The following is a 25,607-nucleotide window of genomic DNA, read 5'->3' on the forward strand; positions in this document are numbered from 1 at the left end:
GAGAATCGTACGGAAATATCTTTGTTAAGTAGAGCCCTTTCTTTATAGTGGCATTTGTTGGGTGGATTTTTCTTTTTATCAGTAACAGTTTTAGGAAGTTTCCAATCATGTTGAAAGTGGTTAAGTTTAATAACCATGTTATGTAATAACTGACAGTGAAAAATGTAGTCTCTCACTTTCTCTCCCACATCCCCTTCCCAACCCCTTTCCTCCCTCAGTCCCTCTGACAATTGTGCTTTGTTGACAATGGTAACTTTCTCAGAAGAGTTTTTTGCCTTTTGTTTTATTAGAAGAGGCCAATTTGGTAGAAAGTTAGCTTGTATTTCAGCAAATCCTAATGAAATATCCGTAGAAAGAGGACATTTTCCGTATACAGATATGATTACTATAAAAAAATTTAAAAATATTGACTATCGTGTGGTTTTAAGATGGCGGCTTGATTCACAAATCTAACCTAACCTATGTCTAATTATTCTTTAGTAGTATGCCAGATTTGATGAGAATCCGCTGGGATGTTCAAGAATTATCACAAAGCAGACAAACAGGAAAGACTGAACCATCTATTTGAAAAAAGTGACTTCATTCAATTGGTTCAGCCACCCGTATCTGTAATCTCTCCATTCTGCCCTCTTGATTTTAATGCAGCTATAAAGGAGAGTATTTTAAAAGTGCCTCCCAGTAGGAAGAACAGTCACAAGGCACTGTTATATCAATTCAGTGTGACACAAGCACTGATTATTTAATAGTATAACAGCAGTGAATCAGAGTTCTTTCATCTGACTTTGCTGACATTTCCAGCAGCTCTATATTTAATTCACAGTTAGGGGCTGAACAAACTACAGCCATTGATCAGAATGTAAGCAGGCATCCTTGAGCTTCTTCTAGGAACAAATACAGATGTGCACAAAATTTTCATTTATTCAGTAAGAATTTGCATGACTTGTAGCAGTAACAGTTTCACATTTTCATCAACCAGTGTCAAAGAGAGATATTCAGTTATTGGTAGCCTATAAACTGTGTTAGACTGATTATTAAAATGCTACATTTCTGCTCCTGAATGAATATTGAAAAGCATCTAGTGACACCAAGGCCTTTATAGTTAGAAAAGGCATCTTTCATCTAAAGTAGAAAAAAAAAATACTCTTAACTGTTTGTGGCATTATACTTCCATCTTCTTAAGGATTTCCTATTTGTTAAGACATCCCCAAGTTTTTAGTATTCCAAAAAGAGAAGAGTTCCTTCCTAACTATCTATTGCATATTTTTCATATTTCTGTTAACATAAACTTGGGGACAACCTTGACGCTTTCTGGTGTTTCATTCCCCATAATCAATCAATCAGTCACTTTGGATGCATCACCTAATAATCTCAGGGAGTGTTCCAAGACAGTTCATCATACCCACTGGTACTGTAGTCCAGATTATTTTTCAGCCTCCTAACTTGCCCCTCTGCTGCCAATCTCCCCTTCTGCCCTTCAATCCATTCGCCACCCTGTAGAGTGATTTTCCCAAGACACAAATCTGATCATGTCATTCTGATTAAACTCCTTCTGTGGCTCCCCATTGCCATTGCATAATGGCCATGCTCCTCCTTAACCTGGTCTCTAAGCCCACCATGATCTGGCATCTATGGGCTTTCCCACTCCGGTCTATTATCGTTCTCCACCCAAAAGCAAACCCCACCCACACACCCTCTAACTTGCATACTCCTCACTCCTCCTTCATCGCTATGGCTTGGCTAACTTCTACTTACCCTTTAGGTATCAGCTTAGGTGTCTCTCACTCAGGCTCTGGGAAGCCCCCCTGGCCCACCATGTGTGCATCAGATGCTTCTTCTAGATGTTCTCGAGCTGTCTTTTCTGGCCCATAACATTGATCTCTTCGAGGGAGTTATTATTTAATCATCCCTTTTTGACTATAAGGTCTTTAAGGGTAACTACTGGGTCTGCCTTGTTTATTTATTTACCCGTAATGCATAATGCAATGCCTGGTACATGTTAGGTATTTAGCAAATATTAAGGATAAATCTCAAACTCATCAATGCCTTGTGATAGTCCACTTAGAGAAAGTCTAGCCTTCCAGCTGTGACATTCTGAGCCCCTATGAGTGAAACAAGATGAAAAGAATCAGATTTCTTATGACTGGTCTCCTTGCTTGAGCCAATGACTATCTTTTGCTCATGACATAATCTCAATAAACTATAGTGAATGGGAGCCACTGAAATTCTTGGTCGCATCTTATTTTTAAAATACCCAAATTGCCTAACTGCTCTGTGGACCTGTTAATTTCTTTAATACTAAATCTTTAAGACTCCCTCACTGAAAAGAATTATAAAAATATGTAAAACTCTAAAGAGTTGGGCCCATTTTGCTATGTTAATAAGTCGAGGAATTATACCAGTTCTTTCACTGTATTCTCTATTCCTTTCAGAAAGACAGATATTCCTTTTGAACTAACGCCTAATGCCTAAGATTTAGTTCCTGGCGTAAAAGGAATACCATAGTAAATTTTTTATATGAAGACTCTTAATTTTGTAAATGTGTTTGATACTCTATAAAAACAATTTAAATGAACTGTATGGTGAGAAACATATTGCTGCCTATTAATAAATACCTCCCACACCCACATGAGAAAGGAAGAACAGTTAGGAGTGAGCTAATAAGTTTCTCATATGCAGAGCTTCTCCTAGGAAAAGTTATATAGTAAGAGACATAATTCCTGGGTCCCCAGAATCTCTATTTTTTTCCTTCACCTGCTTTGTAAGACAGTGTTATAGTTTTTGATGTGGTAGTAGAAAATAAATGACATTATTATAACATGGATAAATTGTTATACTCAAAAATTGTCGTGTGGCTTTAGCTCATAGATAACTCACATTTCTCCCCAAATATTCTGCAGTCTACATTTTAAAAACATTATTAGGCCAGGTACCTGTAATCCCGGTACTTTGGGAGGCTGAGGTGAGAGGATGGCTTGAGGCCAGGAGTTTGAGACCAGCCTGGTTAGCATGGTGAGTCCCTGTCTCTACAAAAATTAAAAAATTTAGCTGGGTGCGATGGCATGCACCGGTAGTCCCAGTTACTTGGGAAGCTAAGACGGGAAGATTGCTTGAGTCCAGGAGTTTGAGACTGCAGTGAGCTATGACAGCACCATTACACTCGAGCCTGGGAGACAGAGCTAGACCCCAGTCTCTAAAAAACAAACAAAAAACATTATTAGTTGCAATAGTCAGTAACAATTTGCTCTTCAATAATTTTCTGTAGCTACAGAAAGTTGGTGATTTTCTTAGAATTAATTCCACCTGCCCATAAATGTATAAAATTGTAAGGTCTGCCTGCCTTCTACACCACCGCCATGAAAGAGGTTTGGAATCAAGCCTCTGCTTAACCCTGCAGCATTTGGCTGCATTTCTATAACAATCTATTTTTCACAGTTGACTCACAGTTCTTCATCTTACACCACAGTGTAAAAGTCATTATGCAATTGATGTGGTCTTAATTAAAGAACAAAAATTTATTTTTATCTCCTTTAACTTGGAAAGCTTATGAGCAGTCTGTGCTTCTTTTACTGGATCTTCAAATGTAGCTGATGGCATCAATCAGAGTGAATAGCCAAAGTAAATACACATTTTGTACTTTTCTTCTTCTAGAACTTTCTATTTTGCATTAAATATTAGTGTAGATTATTCAGATTAAAATCTTGGCTGCTCTGAGTGCGGTGGTGTTTACTACTAACTACTCACACCAGTTATAGATTTCTTTGTTCCTTTTCCACTTCCACTGCTTCACTTGACTAGCCTTAAATAAATAAATAAATAAATATTACTCTACCAAACCTGATATGTGGTACTGTTTAATAAAATAAGAAAAATGTTATGAAACAAATAATAATATAGTTTATTTGGTGATTTGCAACTGTACCACTTTGGAAATGTGTTTCTTTGAAGGCACGCATAGGTTGCAATTTTGAGTTATCTATCTGTAGTTGTTGGATTTTTAAGATTCTGGCTTCTTCTCCTTTCTCAGATCCAAACCATTCTTTCTCCCCCTCATGAAAACTAAGGTACAAAGAGGTTGAGCGACAGGTGGGCAGTGTCTACAGCAGCCAGGATGATGCAGTATCTATAGCAGCCAGGAGTTGAAAGCCAGGAGGAGTTAAAGATGTCCACCATAAGGCTGAGAAAATATATGTAATCACGTTGTGAGGGTAGAAGCAGACCTGTATTTATTTGTTAGGGCTGCATAACAAACTACCACAGACTGGGCGGCTTAAAGACAAATATTTGTTGTTTCACAGTTCTGGAGGGCAGAAGTCCAAGATCAAGCTGTCAGCAGGGTTGGTTCCTTCCACGGAGTTGGTTCCTTCTGAGGCCAAAAGAGAAGTATCTGTGCCAGGCCTCTCTCCTTGGCTTGTGGAAAACTTGTCTTCACTTTTTTTTTTTTTTTTTTGAGATGGAGTCTCACCCTCTTGCCCAGGCTGGAGTGCAATGGTGGGATCTCGACTGACTGCAGCCTCCTCCTCCCCCAGTTCACACAATTCTCCTGCCTCAGCCTCCTGAGTAGCTGGGATTACAGGCACCTGCCACCACGCTCAGCTAATTTTTGTATTTTTAGTAGAGACGGGGTTTCACCATGTTGGTCAGGCTGGTCTGGAACTCCTGGCCTCGTGATCCACCCACCTCAGCCTCCCAGAGTGCTGGGATTACAGACGTGAACCACCGCGCCCAGCCAGAAAACTGTCTTCACTTTATGTCCTCACTTTGTCTTCCCTCTGTGTGTGTCTGAGTCCAAATTTCCTCCTACAGAGACACTGTTTGTAACTTGATTACCTCTGAGAACGATTATCTCTAAATAAGTTCACATTCTGAGCTATTGGGGGTTAGGACTTCAACATATGAATTTGGGGGAGTACATAATTCAACCCAGAACAAGTTCCAAAGGTAATTAAACAAAGCCAGGACTGAGAGCTGTGCAAAAAGGAAAGAAATATAATATATGCATTCAGGGGTGAAGTAAGGCAGGTCCTGGGTGATGGACAGAGATGGAGGTGAAATGTCCATAACTGGCTTTACTGGTCTTTTTTCCACATGGATATGGTGGACACTATGTCCCTAGATATAGACAGACCAGACAATCTTAAAGGTTAATGGTCTAGGCTAATACTTTCCCCCTGGGGTTCCTTTAATATCTTTTCTCAGAGCTGGATAAGGTTGTAAGAGGTTTCCCCAAAAAAGAAAAGATAATTTAAATTAATTCCACAAATATTTATGGAGCAGCTACTATGTGCAAGGCCATGTTAGGCCATAGTAATGTGACCCTACTCTCAAGTTGTAATGAAAGCCACCAGTTTCCCTATAAAACTAGCACTCAGTTCCTCTAGCATTAGCACTGGAAGGGGAATCACTTTGAGAAACAAAGTTCTAATTGCCCAAGAGTCACACCTCCTGATGATCTTCCACTATTTACCACTGCCCACCATCCCAGTTTGACATTCCTAAGAAATTGGATCATGGAATACCATGATATTCCCTTTAATTTTATTCCACTATCCCCAAATATTGAGTAAAGTATTACTTAAAACATTAAGGGGAAGATCTCTTAATGGCCAAGGTTGTTAAGATAGTTTAGTGACCCTTTATGCCAAGAAGATGGCTCTAGTAATTAGTGGAGACCTTCAAGGATTAGGCAAATCCAAAGACTCTAGTCACTATTTCTAAATTTGCAGGATTTATGCTGGGAGATTATCATACTCAGTTCTTGCAGTTATGTAGAAGAATTCAGTTTTGAATTTTACATCATTTGGACTGCAGAGCCAATAATTTGATACTTCCGAGCTACTTCTGAAACCTAGTACTTTTTACCTGCATTAATTGGCATAGTTCCACTGTAACTCATTTAAAAAGTAATTTACGCTAATTTCTACAGTTTCAAAAGTATGCAGTTAGTGTTTTAAATGTGAGGCTTAAGTATGGCTAGGAAATGCTGCCAAATTTGCATATTTTACCAATTATTGTTGGCTTGGATGTTATGTAAAAAGAGTATTAAATCTCACCCGACATAAACATGAGAACATTTTATCATATTTTGCATCTTTATCAATATTTGTGAGTGAGAGTCTGTATACTGATTCCATGTATAATAACCTTATTTGAACCCACTATTTAGGACCACGAGAGGGGAGATTTTTAAAAAACAGTTAATTCCAAAGATGTGACAATTTAGGACAGAAATAAAAATGTGAAAGTGGCCTCTCAAAATGTGGAATCAATAGTGTCAACTGCAGGATCACAGCACTACTATTTTTTTATGCTTATTCAATTCACCCACAACTGTAGTCATTGTGTGTATTAGTCTGTTCTCATGCTGCCAATAAAGACATATCCAAGACTGGGTAATTTATAAATAAAAAGAGGTTTAATGGACTCACAGTTTTATGTGGCTGGGGAGTCTCACAATCATGGCGGAAGGTGAAGGAGGAGCAAAAGTATGTCTTATGTGGTGGCAGGCAAGAGAGCTTGTTTAGGAGAATTCTCATTTATAAAACCATCAGATCTCTTAGGACTTGTTCACTACCACAGGAATAGTGAGGGGACAACCACTCCCATGATTCAATTATCTACACCTGGCTCCACCCTTGACACATAGGGATTATTACAATTCAAGGTGACATTTGGGTGGGGACAAAAACCATATCATTGTGCCATGAATTTTATTTACATTAACTTACTCATTCTCACCACAATTATATGAGTTTGGACATTAGTGTCCTTCTTTACAAAATGATATGGTTTGGCTCTGTGTCCCCACCCAAATATTATCTCAAATTATAATCTCCACATCTCCACATGTCAAGGGAGGGACCTAGTGGGAGGTGATTGGATCATGGGGACAGTTTCCTCCATGCTGTTCTCATGAGAGCCAGTGAGTTTCCATGAGATCTGATGGTTTAAAAGTGTTTGGTGGTTCCCCCTGGCAGCCTTATGAAGTCTTACGAAGAACGTACTTGTTTCTCCTTCACCTTCTGCCATGATTGTAAGTTTCCTGGAGCCTCCCCAGCCATATGGAACTGTAAGTCAATTAAGCCTCTTTTCTTCATAAATTACCTAGTCTCAGGCAGTTCTCTATAGCAGTGTGGAAACAGACTAATAAGCAAAATAAAGTTTAGAATGGTTGACTAACTTGGTCACAGAAGTAAGGAAAAAACTGGGTCTCATTGTTTTGACTTCTAAACAGTGCTCCTACCCTATTAACAAAGACGTTTCCTAACTCATGACAAAAGAAAAAAAAAGAACTATCAATGTTATACCTAATGTATAAATAACATACCAGAGGATCTTGTATCTCATGAAAGGGTGTCAAATCATTAATGCAGCCCAAGATATAAGAATCAAATTACTCCATTTCTTCCCCCACATAATGAATTATTTATTCAAATTTTGTGTTGATTTCCCTTGTTTCTGTGATCCCCAAAGCCTAAATAAGGTCTCTGGGTAAACATCTAAGAATTGATTTCAGGTGGGCAGATGGCATCATCTCAAATCTTGTCTCTTCCGAAAATTAATTAATTGGCCTTGGAAAATTTACTTTGCCTGTCTGAGCTCCAGATGCTGTTCTGCAGGACTTTTGTGAGATAATCCTTGTGAAAACACAGTACTTCATGACACAAAGATAGTACTCATTAAATGTTAGCTGAAAAGAAGTCGATTAATGGGTACAAATATACAGTTTGATAAAAGAAATAAGACCTAGTATTAGATCAGTAGGGTGACTATAGTTTACAATTATTGATTGTACATTTCCAAATAACTAGATGAGAAGACATTGAATAAGTCTAGCATAAAGAAAAGATAAATATTTAAGGTGATAGATAGCCCAAGTACACTAATTTGATCTTTACAAATTATATGAATGTATTAAATCACACATACCCTGAAACTTTGTACATCTATTATACATCAATAAAAAAAGAAAAATGAGCTGAATGTTAATAAAAATTAGTGATTTCTTTTCAGATCAGATTTCCCAAACCTTCCAAAAAGTTAGTTCTTTATTTCTCTTTCACAATGTAATCCATACTTCCATGTTTGATCCATGAGTTGTATGGATCAAATAGCTCAATGTCAGATATTCAATTTCCCATAGCCTGATAGACCACAAATGACTGTGTCTAAGATTATGTACTGATTTTTAAATGTTTTAGCATTTTCTTATTTCCTATCATTATGTTGTAATTATTCATATATATATATTTTTTTCCTTAGAGACCAGAACCTGGAAAATTTAACTGAAGTAAATTCTCATGTGTCTGAAAACAAGAATGGAAGGTAAAGCTTATTATAATTCACTTTTTTCTTATGAGTTCTATATGCATCTGCATATATTGTATAGCCTTAGAAGATTATATATATATAATATAATATTATATATTATGTAATATATAATTTGGATAGTGTGTATGTATATGTGTGTATATATATGTGTGTGTATATATATATATATCATCCAAATACAAAAATTTACAAGGTGCTTAATAGCTAATAGGGAAAAATTAACATAATTCTTATTCTGTTAGAATTTCTGACTCAGGGCCTGCTGTTCTATTGCTTAGTGTAAATGGCATCATGGAAATTCAAAGCTCTTTGGGGCTGTGAAGATTTATTTTTACTTACTGTTGCTTGGTAAGCTCTCAGCAGTGCAGAAAGCACTCTGGGAATCTCTTCCTTGGATGCCTAGTGCTAAAAGAATGCATGAATTTATCACAGCCACAAAACAGGACCTAATTTTGAAATTTCTTTACACCATAGGGTATAATAGCTTTAAAACTGTGATACCTTATTGGCCATTACAAGAAAGGTTAGGACAGGAGCTATACTTAATTTTTGTCACAGACTGTATACTTCAGGAAAAATTAACTTTTCCATGTTTAGCAATTCTTACCCCTACATATGAGGGAATACTAAACACAATAGGTTACCATTTTCACCCTCATAGGTGCAGTTACCTTTTCTATTAATTTTTCTATGAAAAGAAATGATATTGCGATTTCATCTGCAGAGAATGGAAAAGCTAGGAAAAGAGCTGGCTCATTTTTCTTTTTCATACTGTCTCTAAAAGGTTCCTGAATCCGACAGGTAGATAGTTTCTTTCCATTCCTTTAATTCCCCAAAGCATCTTCTTCCTTCTGTTTGTGACCTTGAGAAAGTCTTTGAGAGAATGAGGGAGGATAAATTTTCAGTAGAATCTGCTTATCCTGGAAACACATGTACTATTTTGGGAATAGGACTGGGCTTACATTTAACTAATCTCATTCAAGTATTATTTGGAAGTGATTGGGGTAAAAAAAATTACAAGTAAATTATTACGTAAAATTAAGGAATTTCCCATTTGATTTGAGAAGCATTCCAGTTCCATTGGACTTGTTCATGAAATGGGATTAATGAGGAAATGGAATTTCATGGAAGTTCAAGAGCAGGAATGGTGGCATTGCCGGGCCTCAGAGAGATTTCACTTGGGAGATTGTCCATTCTTGACCTGAAGAAGTTTGGAACCCTTGGACATTAACTAGAGTTCTTTGTTACTAATGGAACTCAGCTAGTCACTGAGTATTGGCTTTTGTCCATCTTTTTCCTGCCCTTCCCTGTACCTGTTGGCTTCCTTATTCTCTGCTCTTCTGTTTGATAACCAAAATTTTTTTTACCTCTCAGTTTTGGCTTCTTTGTAACTTCAGCTTACTCTACCTCTTCAGGTACTTTAATGAATCAAATTAAAAATCTAAATAAGAGTCCCGGGAAAATCTGCTAAACTGAAAGGTGATTCATTTTATGAATGTATTCACTTTACATCGTAATTGGATGCCCAAGCAAATACATGTTTTCTAATTTGTTTCATTAAGAAGGTAGGAGCCAAGGGGAAAGTTCCACTTTGCCCTCTGAAGCTTTGCTGAAAAATCAACTCCCAAAAGGCAGAGTAATTAGAGAAAAGGCATACAAATTTATTTAACCTGTGATCGGGGCCTTCAGAATGAAGACCCAAAGATACAGGGGAAATTGTCCATTTAATACTTAGGTTCAATAAAGTACAGAGAGCCATGTAGAAATATGATTGGACAAAAATAATATGACCTAATGGCAAGAGACTGAGTGGGGAAAGCCAGCAAGGCCTGTGTCCCTAGATTATTCTTAACCTCTTGAGCATGCATTTCTTCCTTCTGGGCATGGGGCAGAATTCTTCTGGATTGGGGGTCTTTTGACCTACAGTCAAGCAAGGGATGTCAGAGAATTTCTTTATGGCCAGTTTTTACATAGAAAGAAAGGTGAAGGGATAGGTAGAGTAATAATTTTAGGTTTTATGGCTGGCTTTGGGGAAAACAGGTTTTGGTTTCCTTGGGGAAGGAAGGATTCTTGCCTTGGGGAAGAGGGATTCTAGTTTCTTTGGCTATCCTTGGGGGAGAATGAGACTGAGACAGGAGGGCAGGAGAAGGTCAGAGAAAAACTTTTGCTTCTGAGGCTGCTTCTGAGGCTTTCATTTTGGGGTACTTTTTCTGAGACTCAACAGGAATAAGTTTAAATATTTTTATTTCAATTCTAAATGAAGAGTCTTTCCCTAAACTAAATGGTTTGTGACTATGAGTGAAATTAATTTCATAGGGCCATTTCACAGACTTTAAGAACTGTAATACTTTTCAAATCATATAATTATAAGGTGGCCAGACAATTTTGTTTATCTATTAATCACCTGATGACATTTGGATTGTTTCACTATTGGGTTTTAATTCACTATTTTGATTAATGTTGCTATGAACATTTATATATGAGTTTTTGTGTGAAAATGTGTTTTTATTTCTCTTAGGTATATACCAGGAGTGAAATTGCTGGATTGTAGAGTAATTCTATGTTTAACCATTTGAGGAACTGCTAGACTGTTTTCAAAGCAGCCATATCATTTTATATTCTCACACGCAGTGTATGAGGGTTTTAGGTAAATTTTCAAGGTGAATTTACACTGTAGGGAACATTTTCTCAAGTGTAAATCCATTTGGAATTCTACAAGATTCAATACAATGTTTGGGTTTGTATTTGTAGAGTCATTGCTTAATTAAGAAACAAAACTGTGACCATTGATTGGAAATTACAATTCAGCAATTTGTTTCAATGGAGGATAACTTCCTAACAATTAAGCCATCAAGTGACATATGCTATGAGTCATGAGTTCTCCTTTACAAGGATTATTCAAGGCATTTGAGAGGAATAATTTGGCAGAGGTTCTTCTGTTGCGCTGTTTCCCAAACTTTTGGGTACATCAGAATCACCTGCTATTCTAGGGACTACACTTTGAGAATCAATGCTCTTTTGAGTAAGAGGTTGGACTTCCCAACCTCTAAGGCAGTGATTCTCTACCTTGACTGTATAAGGAACTCACTGGAGAGCTTTAAAGGTTCCTAGTGACCAAGCTGTACCCCAAACCAGTTAAATTAGAATATCTGGATAGGGGGCCCAGTAGCATTTTAAAAGGCACTATGGGCTGTTTTGTTGGTTGCCAAAGTGTTGTCTCTCCAACTCTATTCCTATGGTTCTAAATAACAAAAAATTAGTCTTACAACTTATTGTCATGAAGATACATTTTTTGTTGTAAAATCTATCACTATCCCATGAAAAACAAAGACTTCCAGACTATCACAGACCCTAGGAGACCAAAGAGACATGATGGATATGTAGATATGATATCCTGGATTGGATTCTGAAACAGAAAAAAGTCACCAATGTAAAAACCAGTGAGACATGAATCTGTAGTTTAGTTCATAGTATGTTACAAATATTAATTCTGTAGGTTTGACAGCTCTGTTATAATTACATATTAACCTTAAGGGAATCTGGGTGAAGGTGTACAGGGACTCTCTGTGTTATCTTTGGAATTTTTCTGTACATTTAAAATTACTCCAAAATAATGGTTTATTTTTTAAAATTATCATCCTCAAAGTCTACATGAGGAGCAAAATCCATCAAAGAATTTGTTGTCCCACATTCCAAACCTAGCATTTGGTTTTTGTTCACAGTTATAAAAATTAAATCTTCCATGAAGGCATTGTCATTAATCACATTATAAACACAACTGGGAAAAGATACCAGTATTAGTCAGCATGGGCTGCCATAACAAAATACCACAGACTGGGTGGCTTAGACAATGGACATTTATTTTCTCACAGCTCTGGAGGCTGGAAGGCCAAGAGCAAGGTCCTATCAGGGTTGGTTTTGATGAGGCCTCTCTTACTGGCTTGCAGATGGCCACCTTCTCACTGTGTACTCACATGGCCTTTCCTCTGTACACAGAAGGAAAGATATCTCTGGTAGCTCTTCCTCTTCTTATGAGGATTCCAGTTCTGTGGCATTAAGGCCCCACCCCCATAACCTCAGATGACCTTTATTACCTCCTTATTAACCCTGTCTCCTAATATAGTCACATTGAAGGTTATGGCTTAAACATGTAAATTTTGGGGGAATACATCTCAGTCCATAACAGTACTGTTGGCAAATCACTTATCTCTCCTGTTTGTGGATTTTGCAAACTGGTGATTTTTGATATTCTATTGCTGAGGACAGTGCAAATGCATTTCAAACTCACTGATAATCTTTGTCCTTTGACGCTGTCTACTTCTTAAAGTTGGGTTTTGTATTGTATATTATATGATCTGAACATTTTCAAGTGATTCTTAGCTAGGTTTGTTATTCTTGGGATGACATATTCTAATAATCGTGTTAGAAAACCTAATAATATTAATTCCACCTTCTCATCACTTAATAAAATTTTAGCTCACCTGGATGTTTTGTGAAACATCTGCCTTAAAACCAGACGGTTTTCTGTATGCCAGAGATAATATGTGAACAAATGCTTTCCTCTTCTTTAAGAGCTTTATCAGCCTGTTTGAGAATGATAAGGCTTGATTAAGACCTAAACCCTCATTTAGGTTTTCATGTCTCTTCTATGTCAGAGTTTACTAACATGGAGGAGGAAAAGGAGCTTAAATTTTCTCTATTTTTGCATTAAGAATCTCCTCTCTTCCATAGGAAAAAGCAAATATGCCTACATTTTGTTAAGCATCATGACATTTTTAGATTAGCAGAAATCTAGGTCAGAGTTCTTCTGCCATCTTCAAAATATTGCCTTCCATTAAAAACAAAATGAAGACTGGAATTTCTCAAAGCAGCCTCTGGATCATTTTCATTCAATTGATAAATTCTTAGATATATTGTACATGGGAAGCTTTCTATAATGGCATTGCTGGTGTGAAAATGTTACAGGAACCAATTTCAGATGATTTCTGTCCTTGATAAAAAGGGCAATGTTAGCTAATGTGGCACATACCTATAGATTATTCTTAAAGGTAAGGCAGAGGTTTCCGTAGAGGGAGTAAAATAGTACATGCATTCTATTTGTGTTATCTGTGTAGAAGCCAGGCAAACACAAAAGATTCACATTGTAAAATAATGTTAATTGAGAAGAACTTTAATAACACAAAAAACTTCTAGTGACCTTGATTTGAAGTGCCAAATACTTGTGTTTGCTTTCTGAGGCTAGATGCCCAAGTCAATGGGTTCACCAATGCTCTACACAACCAGTCCACAAGAATTGCTTCCCATTCTTATGAAGCCAGGAACAATCTCAGGTACCGCAGTCAACTGCAGAATAAATGACAGGACTATTCTCCCTTTGTTTTATAAAAATACCCCACATCCAACTTGACCCTTTCTTTGAAATGCAGAAATTTCTAATTTTATGTGGGGTTATCTGCATAAACAGCTTTACACAAAAGTATTGAGTTAGTGAATGTGTCATTGTGTGACATCTGGATAGGAAACTATCAAACGTGATTTTCCCTTAAAAAGTCTACAATTTAAAAAAGCATGATTGTGACATTAGTGTGACATTCTTTAGGTAGATCTAAAGGCTTCGTTAAATCAGATATTGTCATGATAGCTAATTAAGGTCTACTTTTGGTTTGAGGTTTATGAAGAAAGTTATGGTTTGGAAATATGAATGAGACATCAGAGAAAGAGACACTAGAACATATTATACAAATATTCAAAAATAATCCTCATATTCTACAAAAGAATTACTGAGTGATCAAGTTTTGTAACAATGCTTAGGAAGTAAACCAAGACAGTGGAAGTTAAAAACAAAATGGAAGACAAAAAAATTTTTGCAGTGCTGTGTTAATACCACTCTAACATTCATGTTTCAAAGTTATAGTTCAGAAGGAACATATATTCATTACATTTTGCATTGAATTAGAAAATAGCCTTGTTTTTATTATCCTTGCAAATAAACTTTAATCATGAAGTAAAATGATTTGTTTTGCAGCTCTAACACTGGAGCCAAGCAGGCAGGACCACAGGATACTGTTGTGTACACAAGGACATATGTGGAGAATAGGTATTCAAAATTTATTTCAAATATATTGCTTCATTTTATAATTTTGAAAGGATCTATGTTTAATAAGAGATGCTATTGTTTTAGAGTGTACTTCTTTCAAATAGAAGACCATTTATAAGTACATTGAGTTCTATATATATAAAATTCTCTATAATGTTTCTGATATTATGTACTTGGGCTATAAATAATTATAGTCATTAGATGAACTCAGTAATATTTTAGTATAACACATGTATACATAATAGGGTTGCCATTTGAAAGTTCTCACATAAATGTATATAACTATATGGTTAAAATAAGCTTTATAAAATGCACAACTATTCCTATACTAATTTGGAGTTCCACTTGAATTAAATAATTCTATCTACTTTTGTTTACTGCCAATCTAAAATAAGGGGTATAAATTTGAGTAGTGCTATCTTGGCCCAAGTTATGGGATATTGATGTTTCAATTGAAATCTGCTGCTTGGAGTGATGGATATTGAGGAAAATGTAAACCAAGGTCAGGGCTCAATAATTCATTTGGTTTTCAAGGAATATAAAACAAGAATTGTCCCAATTGTGAAGTACAATAATGGTGGGGCACACAAATGCTGGTATACATGACCCATAGGTTAAGCTAAGCCCATTTCAAAGAGGTCTAAGAGAAGAGTATTCAGGGAAGCTTCTGTGTGGATGGCAGTCGTGATGGGGATCCAGGAAATTCAATACATGTCAGGAGGTAAGCGATCTTCCAAAAAAGGTTTCTCAAACCCATGCATAATTTACCTTGTAAAATGCAACATCAATATTGATTTTTTCCTTAATCCAATTCTCACTCTCTGGCGTGTTCAAGTCAGTGATTTCTGCTGTCTTTCAATTAAACTAAAAGTTAAAACACTTCAGAGTAAATTTTAAAACAGTAAGGAGTTACTAAATCTGAAATAAATTGATAAAAAGATGAGTAATATCAAATAGTATCATAGTGAAGGCAAGGCGTGAAATATTGGCGAACAATAACATAGGCTTTTTTTCTATATTTACATAATAATCTCTCACATTTTTATCCTTATGGGATGTCACATCAATACATTTTGATTTTTAAAGAAATTTCTTATGGGAACTAATGCCAAACAACCACAATATTGATTTTTGAATAATGAATGATTTATTTAAGAATAGGAATATTCTGCTAAACATCGTACTGTAGATTTTTTAATTAATAGGATAGATGGATAAAATAATATTAACTTGATTCATGGAAGTACCAAGACTAAAGCATACTTATTTTATTATGATGACTATGGTTTATTTTTTTAAAAGTACATACTGAATACCCTGTACATATGTGTATCATGTTCACATATAGAACAGTAATTCTCAAAGCATAGTCTCTGGGCCAGCATCATCAGCATGACCTGGGAACTTTCTAGAAATAAAAATTCTTTGGCCTCACTCCTGCCTGCTAGATCAGAAACTCTGCAGCTCAGGCCCAGCAGCCTGTGTTTTAACAAACTCTTCAGATGTTCCTGATGTGCATCAGAGTTTGAGCACCATCATTATAAAAAGATAATATTAATATTGTGGCATATCAGGCTAATAGTCTGTTGACCGGAAGCCTCTGAAAGGATTCGTTGCCTCCTGTACCTTAACCTAGCAAGGATGGTGATGTACCTCAGACATCCTTAAGTTTCCTAAAATCTACATTGACAGGCAGCTTGGTACAGTATGGAGTCCCTAGAGTCACATTTGAGGTTGAATCCTTCTTTGTCGTTTCCTAACCGTGTAGCCCTAGTGATGTTACTCTTCCAGTCTCAAGTTTCCTCATCAATAAAATGGGAATCATGACATGCATCCTCCATAAATATGTGCAAATTTTTTTGTAGCATTGTGGGATTATGTGTTTCATAAAGTAGATTTTAGTTCTGACAGCAGTCTGCCTCCAGGAAATTTGGAGAGAAAGATAGGTTTCTCATTTAAAAATCCCAAGTGAGAGCCATGTGGTTATCACTCATTGTATGAAATAAAGAAACATATTGCTTCTATTCTTAATATATGCCCAGATAGCATAAGTACTTGGAAAACAATTATGGGAGCCAGCTGGTTAGGACATTACAGATTTTATTTGTCTCCAGGAAATAGTGGTGTTTAAAAGCTGGGATAATCTACATAATAGAAAACAGAAGACTTTTAAAAATCATACTTCTTTTGCTTTCATTCTAAATTATTCTTTCTTGGATATATTCAAGTAAAAATAAAAATTTTGCATGCTTTTTCTAAAAGTTCAAGAATCTCAGTTTCTCTCTGTGAATGGTGTATGTGTCTGTGTGCTTGCCCTGTTTGTGCTTTGTGTATTTTCTTTATCTACTTTACATTCTGTGTAGCTTTCTTTAGTAAACAGATGAGGTGCAAGTATAAATTTCATGAAAGATGAGGACTTCTTTTCCTGCTCACACTTGTTCCTGTATTCCTTACCCTACTCTCTATTTATTTTGGTATATATGTCAAATTGGGGGTGACTTGTGTATCAATATTTCTACAGATTAAAAAAATGTGTCAGTACATCATCCTGGCTTGTAACATACACAAAGATAAAATATTATGAGGCTTCATGAGGTGGTGTGAGTGTGTTTTCTTATCTACATAAGGAAAATCACCTGATTCTCACATGTCCATATATTTTGTTCCTAGTAAATCACCCAAGGATGGATATCAGGAGAATATCTCTGGAAAATACATACAAACTGTTTATTCAACTTCTGATAGGTGAGTATGTCTTTATTTCCATACATAAAAAGTACACACATACAGACACACACACATATATATATATATATATACACACACACACACACACACAGGCACACACACATATATATATAAATATATATACATATATATAAATATATACATATATATAAATATATATACATATATAAACATATATACATATATAAACATATATACATATATAAAAATATATACATATATAAATATATACATATATAAATATATATACATATATATATATTTCTTGCTGTTCTTTGTACTTGGAGATGGTTCTGCTGATGTTTCTTGTCATGTATGTGCATGGGCAGACCAAAGTGCAACTCAGTAACAACTTCTGCATCCAGGAATTTGTTTCTTGGCTTCCTGGCTGTTGCTGCTGTCTGATTTTGATGCATATTATCAAAAGACCTTTCTATGCCTTACAGCTGCCTCCCAGGCCAGCCCCTCTGCTGCTGGTGATCCCCAGGAGGCCCCAGGACTGCCACATTATTAGCGTTTAGGCTTCATTGCATCCATAGACTGTGCCATCAATCCCCCCTTCTTGTGCTTTTCTGCAGCCTTCTTGGCTTACAAACAGCTGTGCAGATGTGCTGCTGTGACCCACTCTGGGCCCAAGCTCAGTTCCCAGGAGTGGAGTCATGATGAGTATTGATTGAGTGCTGGTGAGTTGGCCCTGTTCCAGGTTTTTGCTGTTAGTGATCCTCTTTTACCATTCAATGTTCAGTGGAGCACCTAGGTGACACTTATGAGAGTATGGCCTGCAAATTTCCAGTGAAGTAAATGAAAATAAATAATTAGTATTTCAACCCAAGCCCTGGAAACAAGCCATCATGCAAATGTCTGATGTTCCACTGATGTTGTTTCTTTATAGCAGGGGCTGGAGATATGACTCACTCAAGGTAGAGATATTTTATTTTCATATGTAGTCTCAGCTTCTAACACAGTGCTTGGTACCTAATGTGTACTCAGTAAATTTTTTTAAAAAAATCATGAACCTATGTTCCATTTTCTAAGGGAAACATGGGTGAACCAGGTATCAAAATTATATCCCTTTCTTGTCACTTTTCCAATATTTTGCCCATTAGCAATGCTTTGCTGAGTGTCTTGCCTATAAGTCACACCTCTTTGAGTAGTAAAGTAATTGACACCAGCATTAGAACTACAGATATCATCTGGATAGCCAATTAAAAAAAACAGATCTAGGTTTTCACAATGCTTCGAAAAGATCTTTGACTAACTGTATGATCTTAATAAAGATAGTACCAACATCAGTGCATTTCCTGAGCTTGTATTTCTATTATTAAGGGAGGAAAACATTCTCCATAAAAGTATTGCTGTTAATAGAAAGACTTTAAACCCTATTCCTAAAATGGCTTTGAAATTTTTCCTAGTCATCAGCGCAGTAGTCAGTTCTCCATGAGACCAGTCAGTTATACAACCTTTTGCTGTTGATAGTGTGTGAAATTGGCGATGTTCTTACAGTTCTTATTTAAGCACGTCAATCCTGTTTAAAGTGGTTTCCCATGTAACCGGATAAAGTCCAACATCTTTTGCACATTCTCCATGGCCCTTCAGAACCTGCTCCAGCAGAATATTCACTGATGCTGAATCCCTCCAAACACCCTCCCAGAGTAGCAAGTTTGTATGTTCTGTTCACTCTGCTTGGAATTCCTCCACCAACCCCTCATCCCCACCCCACCAAGCCCACCTTGAGAGCTCTTTCCTCTTCAAACAATGCAGATAGCACTTTTTTCTGACAAGGCTTTCCTGACTTCACCCCAGGGGTTAGTGGTTCTCTTGGCTCTGTTCTCCTCAGTCTGTCCACGTACCTGTATTCCACTGTGCATTTCAACCCAAGCCCTGGAAACAATCATGCATGTTATATCATGCATCTAGTTTCCCCAGTGGAAAGAGCATCTTGTCAGAGGAGACTGGCTCACCACTCTTTGTATTTGCAGCTCCTAGATCAGTGCCTGTGGAATGGATGAAGGACATAGAGCACCTATTTTCTACTCTTGAAGTGCTTACAGTCTTAAATGGGAAATTTAAGCGTATGCATACATATGTGTGTGTGTTTACGGATAATCCATAGGAAAATATTTGCTAGGTAGCTATAAGCAAGTGGGTACAGAACAAATAAAAGCAGAAAATATTTATTTATATACATGAGACTTAGAAAGACATTACTAGAATGATTAAAAGTATAAAGCTAGATAAAGTTTATCTACTATAATGCCTTTCTTCTCCTACTTACTTTTCCCTTCCATTCTCTCTCCTCTCTGATCCTACTTCTGGGCTTGATAATAGATTAGTGGTTCCTGGGTACGACTAACTCATTTCAACACAATGAGCACATCAGATCTTTGGACTCATTGTGTTGGTACCATGCTGCCTCCATTCACATCTTCACTCTTCCACTCACTGGTTTCATGATAGTGGCAGGTTAATTATCCTTCTGTACCTGTTTCTTTTTTAATAAAATGATGATAAAAATAATAATAGTGGCTTGTCAGGAATGTTGTGAAGAATAAGTGAGTATATAAGTGCAGAGAAAAGTGCACTTCATATATCATATAAAGGGCTATATAAATATAGCTTAATTTCACTACCCCATTACATATCCTACTCTGGAAATGTCAGGCCTGCATGCTAATATCCTGAAACTAGTATACTCTGCAGGGTGCTATTTAAGACTGTCCTAAGACCTTAAAAAAGGAAAAGGATCCTTTCTTAAGGTTCTGGTGTGACTCAAGATATTTTGGATTCTGCTGATCACATCTACAGATCATTTATCATTGAACATTATTTTAACAAATATTTAGCATTTGTTATTTAATAAATAACAAAACTCTCTTTTCTTCCCCATCAAATTTGTGGTGGGGTTATGTCTTGCTGGAGGGTATAAATTTTGTCACGATAGGTATCCTTATATCCTGAGTCTTACAGTGGCACCAAGAGGAGTGTTTTGGTGACTCTGGCCCCTACAGTCCCAGGCACTACAGACTCATCATTTTGTGAGTTTATCTATGTGCTCTTGAATGGATTTCTATTTTGGGCCTGTTGAATATTCTGAGAGTTCAAAATGTATATTAATCTGCAGCATAATTTTTCCATGTAATCTGTAACATGATATATGTAAATTCATAATTAAAAGCCCTCTACTACTTCTGAGGAGTACTTGAGATATTTCCTAATTCAATTAGGAAACTGAACATCTTTGTCCCGTCCAGATTTACTCTTGATTTCTGATGAATTAATAATTTGGGACTTTCTCTCATGTTAATTATTTGATATCATTTTGAGAAAACTAGAAGAGTCAATTCTATTACTAGAATAAGTAAACTCCAAACTTTCCTTGTTTTTTTGTGAAATTTTCTAAAGTAAAGTATCATCAAAATTAATATACCGTTGCCATGTGAGTTTATAGGGAATACATCTGTCTTCTGTATTGTGGCAAATTTATTTTTAATTGCTTACATTTCTATAGGTCTGTCATTGAAAGAGATATGTGCACTTACTGCCGAAAACCCTTGGGTGTAGAAACTAAAATGATTTTAGATGAATTACAAATTTGCTGCCATTCTACTTGCTTTAAGGTAAGGATGTGTTTATTTCACTTAATTAAATAAAAAATTGCATAATAACTGGAATAAAAATAATAATTTAGTGTAATACATGAGATGAAGCAAAAGCTTTCAGAAGCACTGTCAGCCACATTAATAGTACACTACTTTAATATTTCTGAGTTCTGCAGCCTAAACCTCAAATGTTTGTAATTACTATCTTGGCTTTAGGCTTACAGTTGATTACTGACACATTTATTCACTCTTACCCTAGAGATTTAAATCTGTGGGAAAAAAACCCACTTGTTCTTTTTATAAAAGTTTTTGCAACAGTTTACTAAATTATGCATTACAGAAAATATGTGATGAAATCAAAACAAGAAAATAAATTGTTGAGAAGAAAGCTAGCAGTTTCTTCCCTCATGAAATTAGGACCAATGGGTTTAACAATAGGTGAACGTCAGTCTGCTTTTGAGAGCATAATTAGTGGTAATTAATTGTGGCTCAATAAATACTAATAAAGCTTTTATTAGTAGACTAAAGCTTCATAGTTTGTGCTTTCATAGGACGTTTCTTTGCATTCTAACCATAACATTGGGTGGATCAACAACATTGTTTTTGGTGTAACTGCATAAGCAGTAAATGGGAATCTAAAGACCTGAGTTCTAGTTTTGCCTCTGCCTGTAACTACGTCCGTGTGACTTTGGACAACCACCTGAATTACCTTGGCCTCAGTTTCCCTAACTGTAAAATGAGGTGTTGACTAGACCAGTGGATCTCAACCCTGGCTGCATATTATAATCATCTGGGGAGATGAGGAAAAAATAGAATGATCGGGACCAGCCCCAGTTAAATCATGAATCTTAGAGGTGATTATTGGGCATTGGTATTTTTAAAAAGCTCCTTGATTAATCTAATGTACAGTCAGTTGGAGAAACTATGGGCCAAATATATGGTTTCTTTCTAGTGCAACATTCTACGGTTGATACAAATGATCAAATCCAGTCAAAGAATGCAATACTTTGTCAACTGATTGCTTCTAGTCCTATTACTTTCAAAAAGTGACACATAGCAATCAGAAATATAGTAACTCATTTTGAGCAAAACATTCCAATTTTAGGGCATAATGTACAGAATTCTATATAAAAATATAATCTCCAGGTTGTATAATTAGTTATAAGAACATAAAGTTTTTTATTTATGAAATATATTCAATTAAACAAAACTTAGTCTATAGTTTTTTATTGAAAATTACTATGCAGAAAAATTTAAACAAGAATATTCTCCTGATCATTGCTTTTGGTAAATAGAAATATTTTCATTTATTACATTTTAGATCATTTATTTCTATTTTCAATGTAATTTCAATAAAATATTACCAAGAATAAAAACAAACATGTTCACACTCTTAGAAAAATACTGATTGTTCTATAGCCATAGCAATACAGAGCCACATGAACTGGTTTAGACGCATCCAATTAATCAATGACAGTTTACTTCAGTGAATTTGCTTCTGAAAGCCAACCAATCAGTGACAGCCTCATGCTTTAAGGTCAGCCAATCAGCAGTGGACAGGTCTGAAGCAGCGGTCAGCCCTTTCCTACTTCTAACCAGCACAACTCAAAATAAACTTTTTCTCAAACCCAGTCAGATAAGCAGTTTATTTCTCTCCATGAGGTTGTGCCTGGACAGCATAACTAGCTCTCCCTTAAGTTAGCAAACAATAAATGCACCTTTGTGTTTTTTTGTTTGTTTGTTTGAGATATTGAGTGGTCATCTTGTCCTTGGCATAAACAATTTCTGGACATTCATATCTACTCCACTGTGAGTGAAGTAGAAAACTTCAGTGATAAACATCCCTTAAAAGTGCCTCGATGGTAGAGAGATGATGTCTGTTCCTCTAATAATCTAGATTTCATTTACAATGGAAACTTTATATATGTATTTTTTTGTTTAGTGTGAAATATGCAAGCGGCCTTTGGAAAATCTACAAGCGGGTGATAGTATTTGGATTTATAGACAGACAATACACTGTGAACCTTGCTACTCTAAAATTATGGGTAAGTGTTACACTCTAAGCATTTAACACTTTGGTTAACCTTAATGAGCATTTGGTATCATTTAAAATGATGTATTTTAATAAAGTAAAACATTTTACTACTCATATTTAGTTAATAATTCAGCTGCAGATATTTATACTATGGTAGTATTTTGTTTAATGGTGTGAAATCAATCAACTTTTGTATTGTCTTCTGGTATCAGATTAGATATAGATACAACTAAACCAAAGGGTCATTTATTTTAGAAAATTTTCCGTTTTTTTCCAAACAAGAAAGTTATTGTCTACTCACATAATTGTTTAAATTGAAGTCCATATTCGTAAATGACATTTTATGCTTGCACTTGAATATTGTATAATTTTTAACTAAATTTGGTTATTGCATTAAATGCTTTTGAATATTACTTTTAAAATGAAAATTTAGTTAATTCTATGTAGTTTTACAAAAATATAGCATTTAAGTTTTTTATCCATCTAAGATCAATGTTACCATAATTTGCACTCTTAATTAGCATATGTAATGTGAGAAAAGGATATTGAGGACCTGTGTTTTTAACTAACATTTTTTATAAACTACATATGAAAGTTTTACAAGCTAATTTAAGAGATGTGCACATTGTATGGTAAATTAACAAGATTAAGTCCTGTGAAACTTGACTGGTTTTTAAAAGCTACTATCCGCATTTTCCTTTTAGATTCAATAGTAAGTAGATAAAATAACCAAAATAATATTGAGAAGACGGTCAACGGTACTATGTGAAAGGCACTTTTTCCTGCTGTCTTGTTGGTATAATGAATGAAAGAGGAACACTTGGGACCCCTACCTGGGATCCAAAGTATGGAATTTAATGACAAATGTGTGATATTAATGAGCTACTGGGAGACTACATCCAGAAAATGCTCTGAAAAAAATAATCAGAAACCCACGTTCCATCAGGCTGCAGAATCAATTACAAGAACATACCTAATTATATTCATACTTTGCCTTCTATATTCTGCTTCCCCCAGAGAGTCCTCATATTCACTTTTCTTCCTGAGTTAGTAATCTTATGATGATCTAATGTTATATAATGGGTCTTGATGTGCATGGTGGTAGCTCTAAAATTTTTATTCTCCCAGAGTTCATGATGTGGCTTAGTGGGTGTGATTACCAAAAGACTCAGAAGTTTTTATGTCTTCCTCCCTGTATGTACTCCCTAGGCATTGCATGTTTTATAATACATATAAGTTGTCAAAAGATGACTCTCAGACATCTCATAAATATGCATACCAGGCATCTGGTACGTCATGTACACAGTATGACCAAAAGCCACAGCGATTATTTCAGAAGTGGAAGGAAAAGTGGAATCCTTAATCTACCACTACCCGTTGGGTGAATAATTGTCTGTAAATTTTAATGATGAGCTTGTTTCTGTACTGAATTTGCACGTCTTTTTTCTTTTAATTTTCAGCAAAGTGGATTCCATAACTCTGGCACAAGGAAATCAAGATGAAAAGCACTCATTAAGGAATTAAAAGTTACAAGTTTTATCTTAATAATATGTAATCTAGAAAAGCTTTCACATTGAAGATCAACTCTTGTACAAAATTAACAATTCTGTTATTGCATAAGTAATCTAATTGTCTTCAATAAGGTCACACACATAAAAAGAGCCATCTGGTCTCTGGCTAGAGTTAGCAATAAAAAGTTCAAATGGTTCCAGATTCCAGTGTCAAAGGAGTGATGCATTACACTCCAGCCAGGTCCATCCCTGCTCCGTATGTTGGCTGTGAGTGGTGGTTTCCATTTAAACCAAGTTTCTCATTTCTTCACCTTTTTTTCTCTAAGAATTTGGATTCATAGACATTGACATCCCAAAGAACTGTCAAGGAAGCAAGATATGCTTTCTTCATCTGCAAAAGAAATACTAACAACAATTTTCTTATACAGTTTGGCAGAAAGATGTTAACATAAAAAGTTTATAGACCTCAAAAATCACTAAACTTTCCAGATCTTTGTGCTATTATTTGTAACACAAGGGGCATTGGATAAAATGATTTCTAGGGTTCCTTTTGCTTCCCAAATTCTCTGATTCTAAAGCAGTTTTTAGTTTGCTCTTTGGAAACATACATGCATACATGTTTGTTAAGCCTATTGAACTAGGTAGGACATATAAACAATTTAATTTTAGTGTCATTGTTTAATCACAGACTTAGTGTTTGAAAACTGTGTTTTAAAAACAGAAACAGATTGATGGGTAACAGGTAAAATATGACATGTATAGCTTACATGTTATTATTTGTTAAATTTTCTTTGTATGCATTTCAAAATCTGGGTATACTTATAATCCATTAGAAGTAATGGTTATGGACTAAAAAGATATGTTCTTTACTATGTTATATATACTCATATTACATAGCACTATATTTACAAAAGGCTTATAAAAATAAAATGAACTATCAGTTACATAGAATCTTTATGTGAAGTGTTTGTAAATATAATTCACTAACATCAATTTTGTCAATTATAGTGATCACAATCTATTATATTCTCTGTTGCACTAATTTATTTTTAACCGCTCAAGCTATAGATTTTATTTTTAAGAAACTTTTCTGAAGAAATTGAACATGTAATAATCATGTGAGGAACTAGTATAATTAACATTGGGAAATTGAACTTCTAAACCATTTAATTGCATATAGCAACTGTTTCTAGAAAAAAGATGTATGGAACATGGAAGTGGAGGCAGAATTCTAGAGAAGTTTTAAGGCAGTTGTGGAAAACTGCTATAAACTAGGGAGATTAAAAGAT

At 35.6% G+C, this 25,607-nt stretch overlaps 1 protein-coding gene across 39 annotated transcripts in view; it reads left to right on the forward strand.

The window, feature by feature from the left end:
* Positions 1-25,269, forward strand: part of SCEL (sciellin) — a 168,636-nt gene extending 143,367 nt beyond the window's left edge. For all 39 annotated transcript variants that reach the window (XM_024348289.3, XM_063792236.1, XM_054665411.2 and 36 more), the window contains 6 exons: positions 8,260-8,322; positions 14,354-14,425; positions 17,096-17,170; positions 20,682-20,790; positions 22,715-22,817; positions 24,268-25,269. In XM_024348289.3, coding sequence (XP_024204057.3) covers positions 8,260-8,322; positions 14,354-14,425; positions 17,096-17,170; positions 20,682-20,790; positions 22,715-22,817; positions 24,268-24,284 — 439 coding nt within the window. In that variant the 3' untranslated portion in view covers positions 24,285-25,269. The remainder of the gene's footprint in view (positions 1-8,259; positions 8,323-14,353; positions 14,426-17,095; positions 17,171-20,681; positions 20,791-22,714; positions 22,818-24,267) is intronic.
* Positions 25,270-25,607: the final 338 nt, after the last annotated feature.

Source organism: Pan troglodytes, chromosome 14, assembly GCF_028858775.2.
Source record: "Pan troglodytes isolate AG18354 chromosome 14, NHGRI_mPanTro3-v2.0_pri, whole genome shotgun sequence".
In the NCBI taxonomy this organism is placed as follows: domain Eukaryota; kingdom Metazoa; phylum Chordata; class Mammalia; order Primates; family Hominidae; genus Pan; species Pan troglodytes.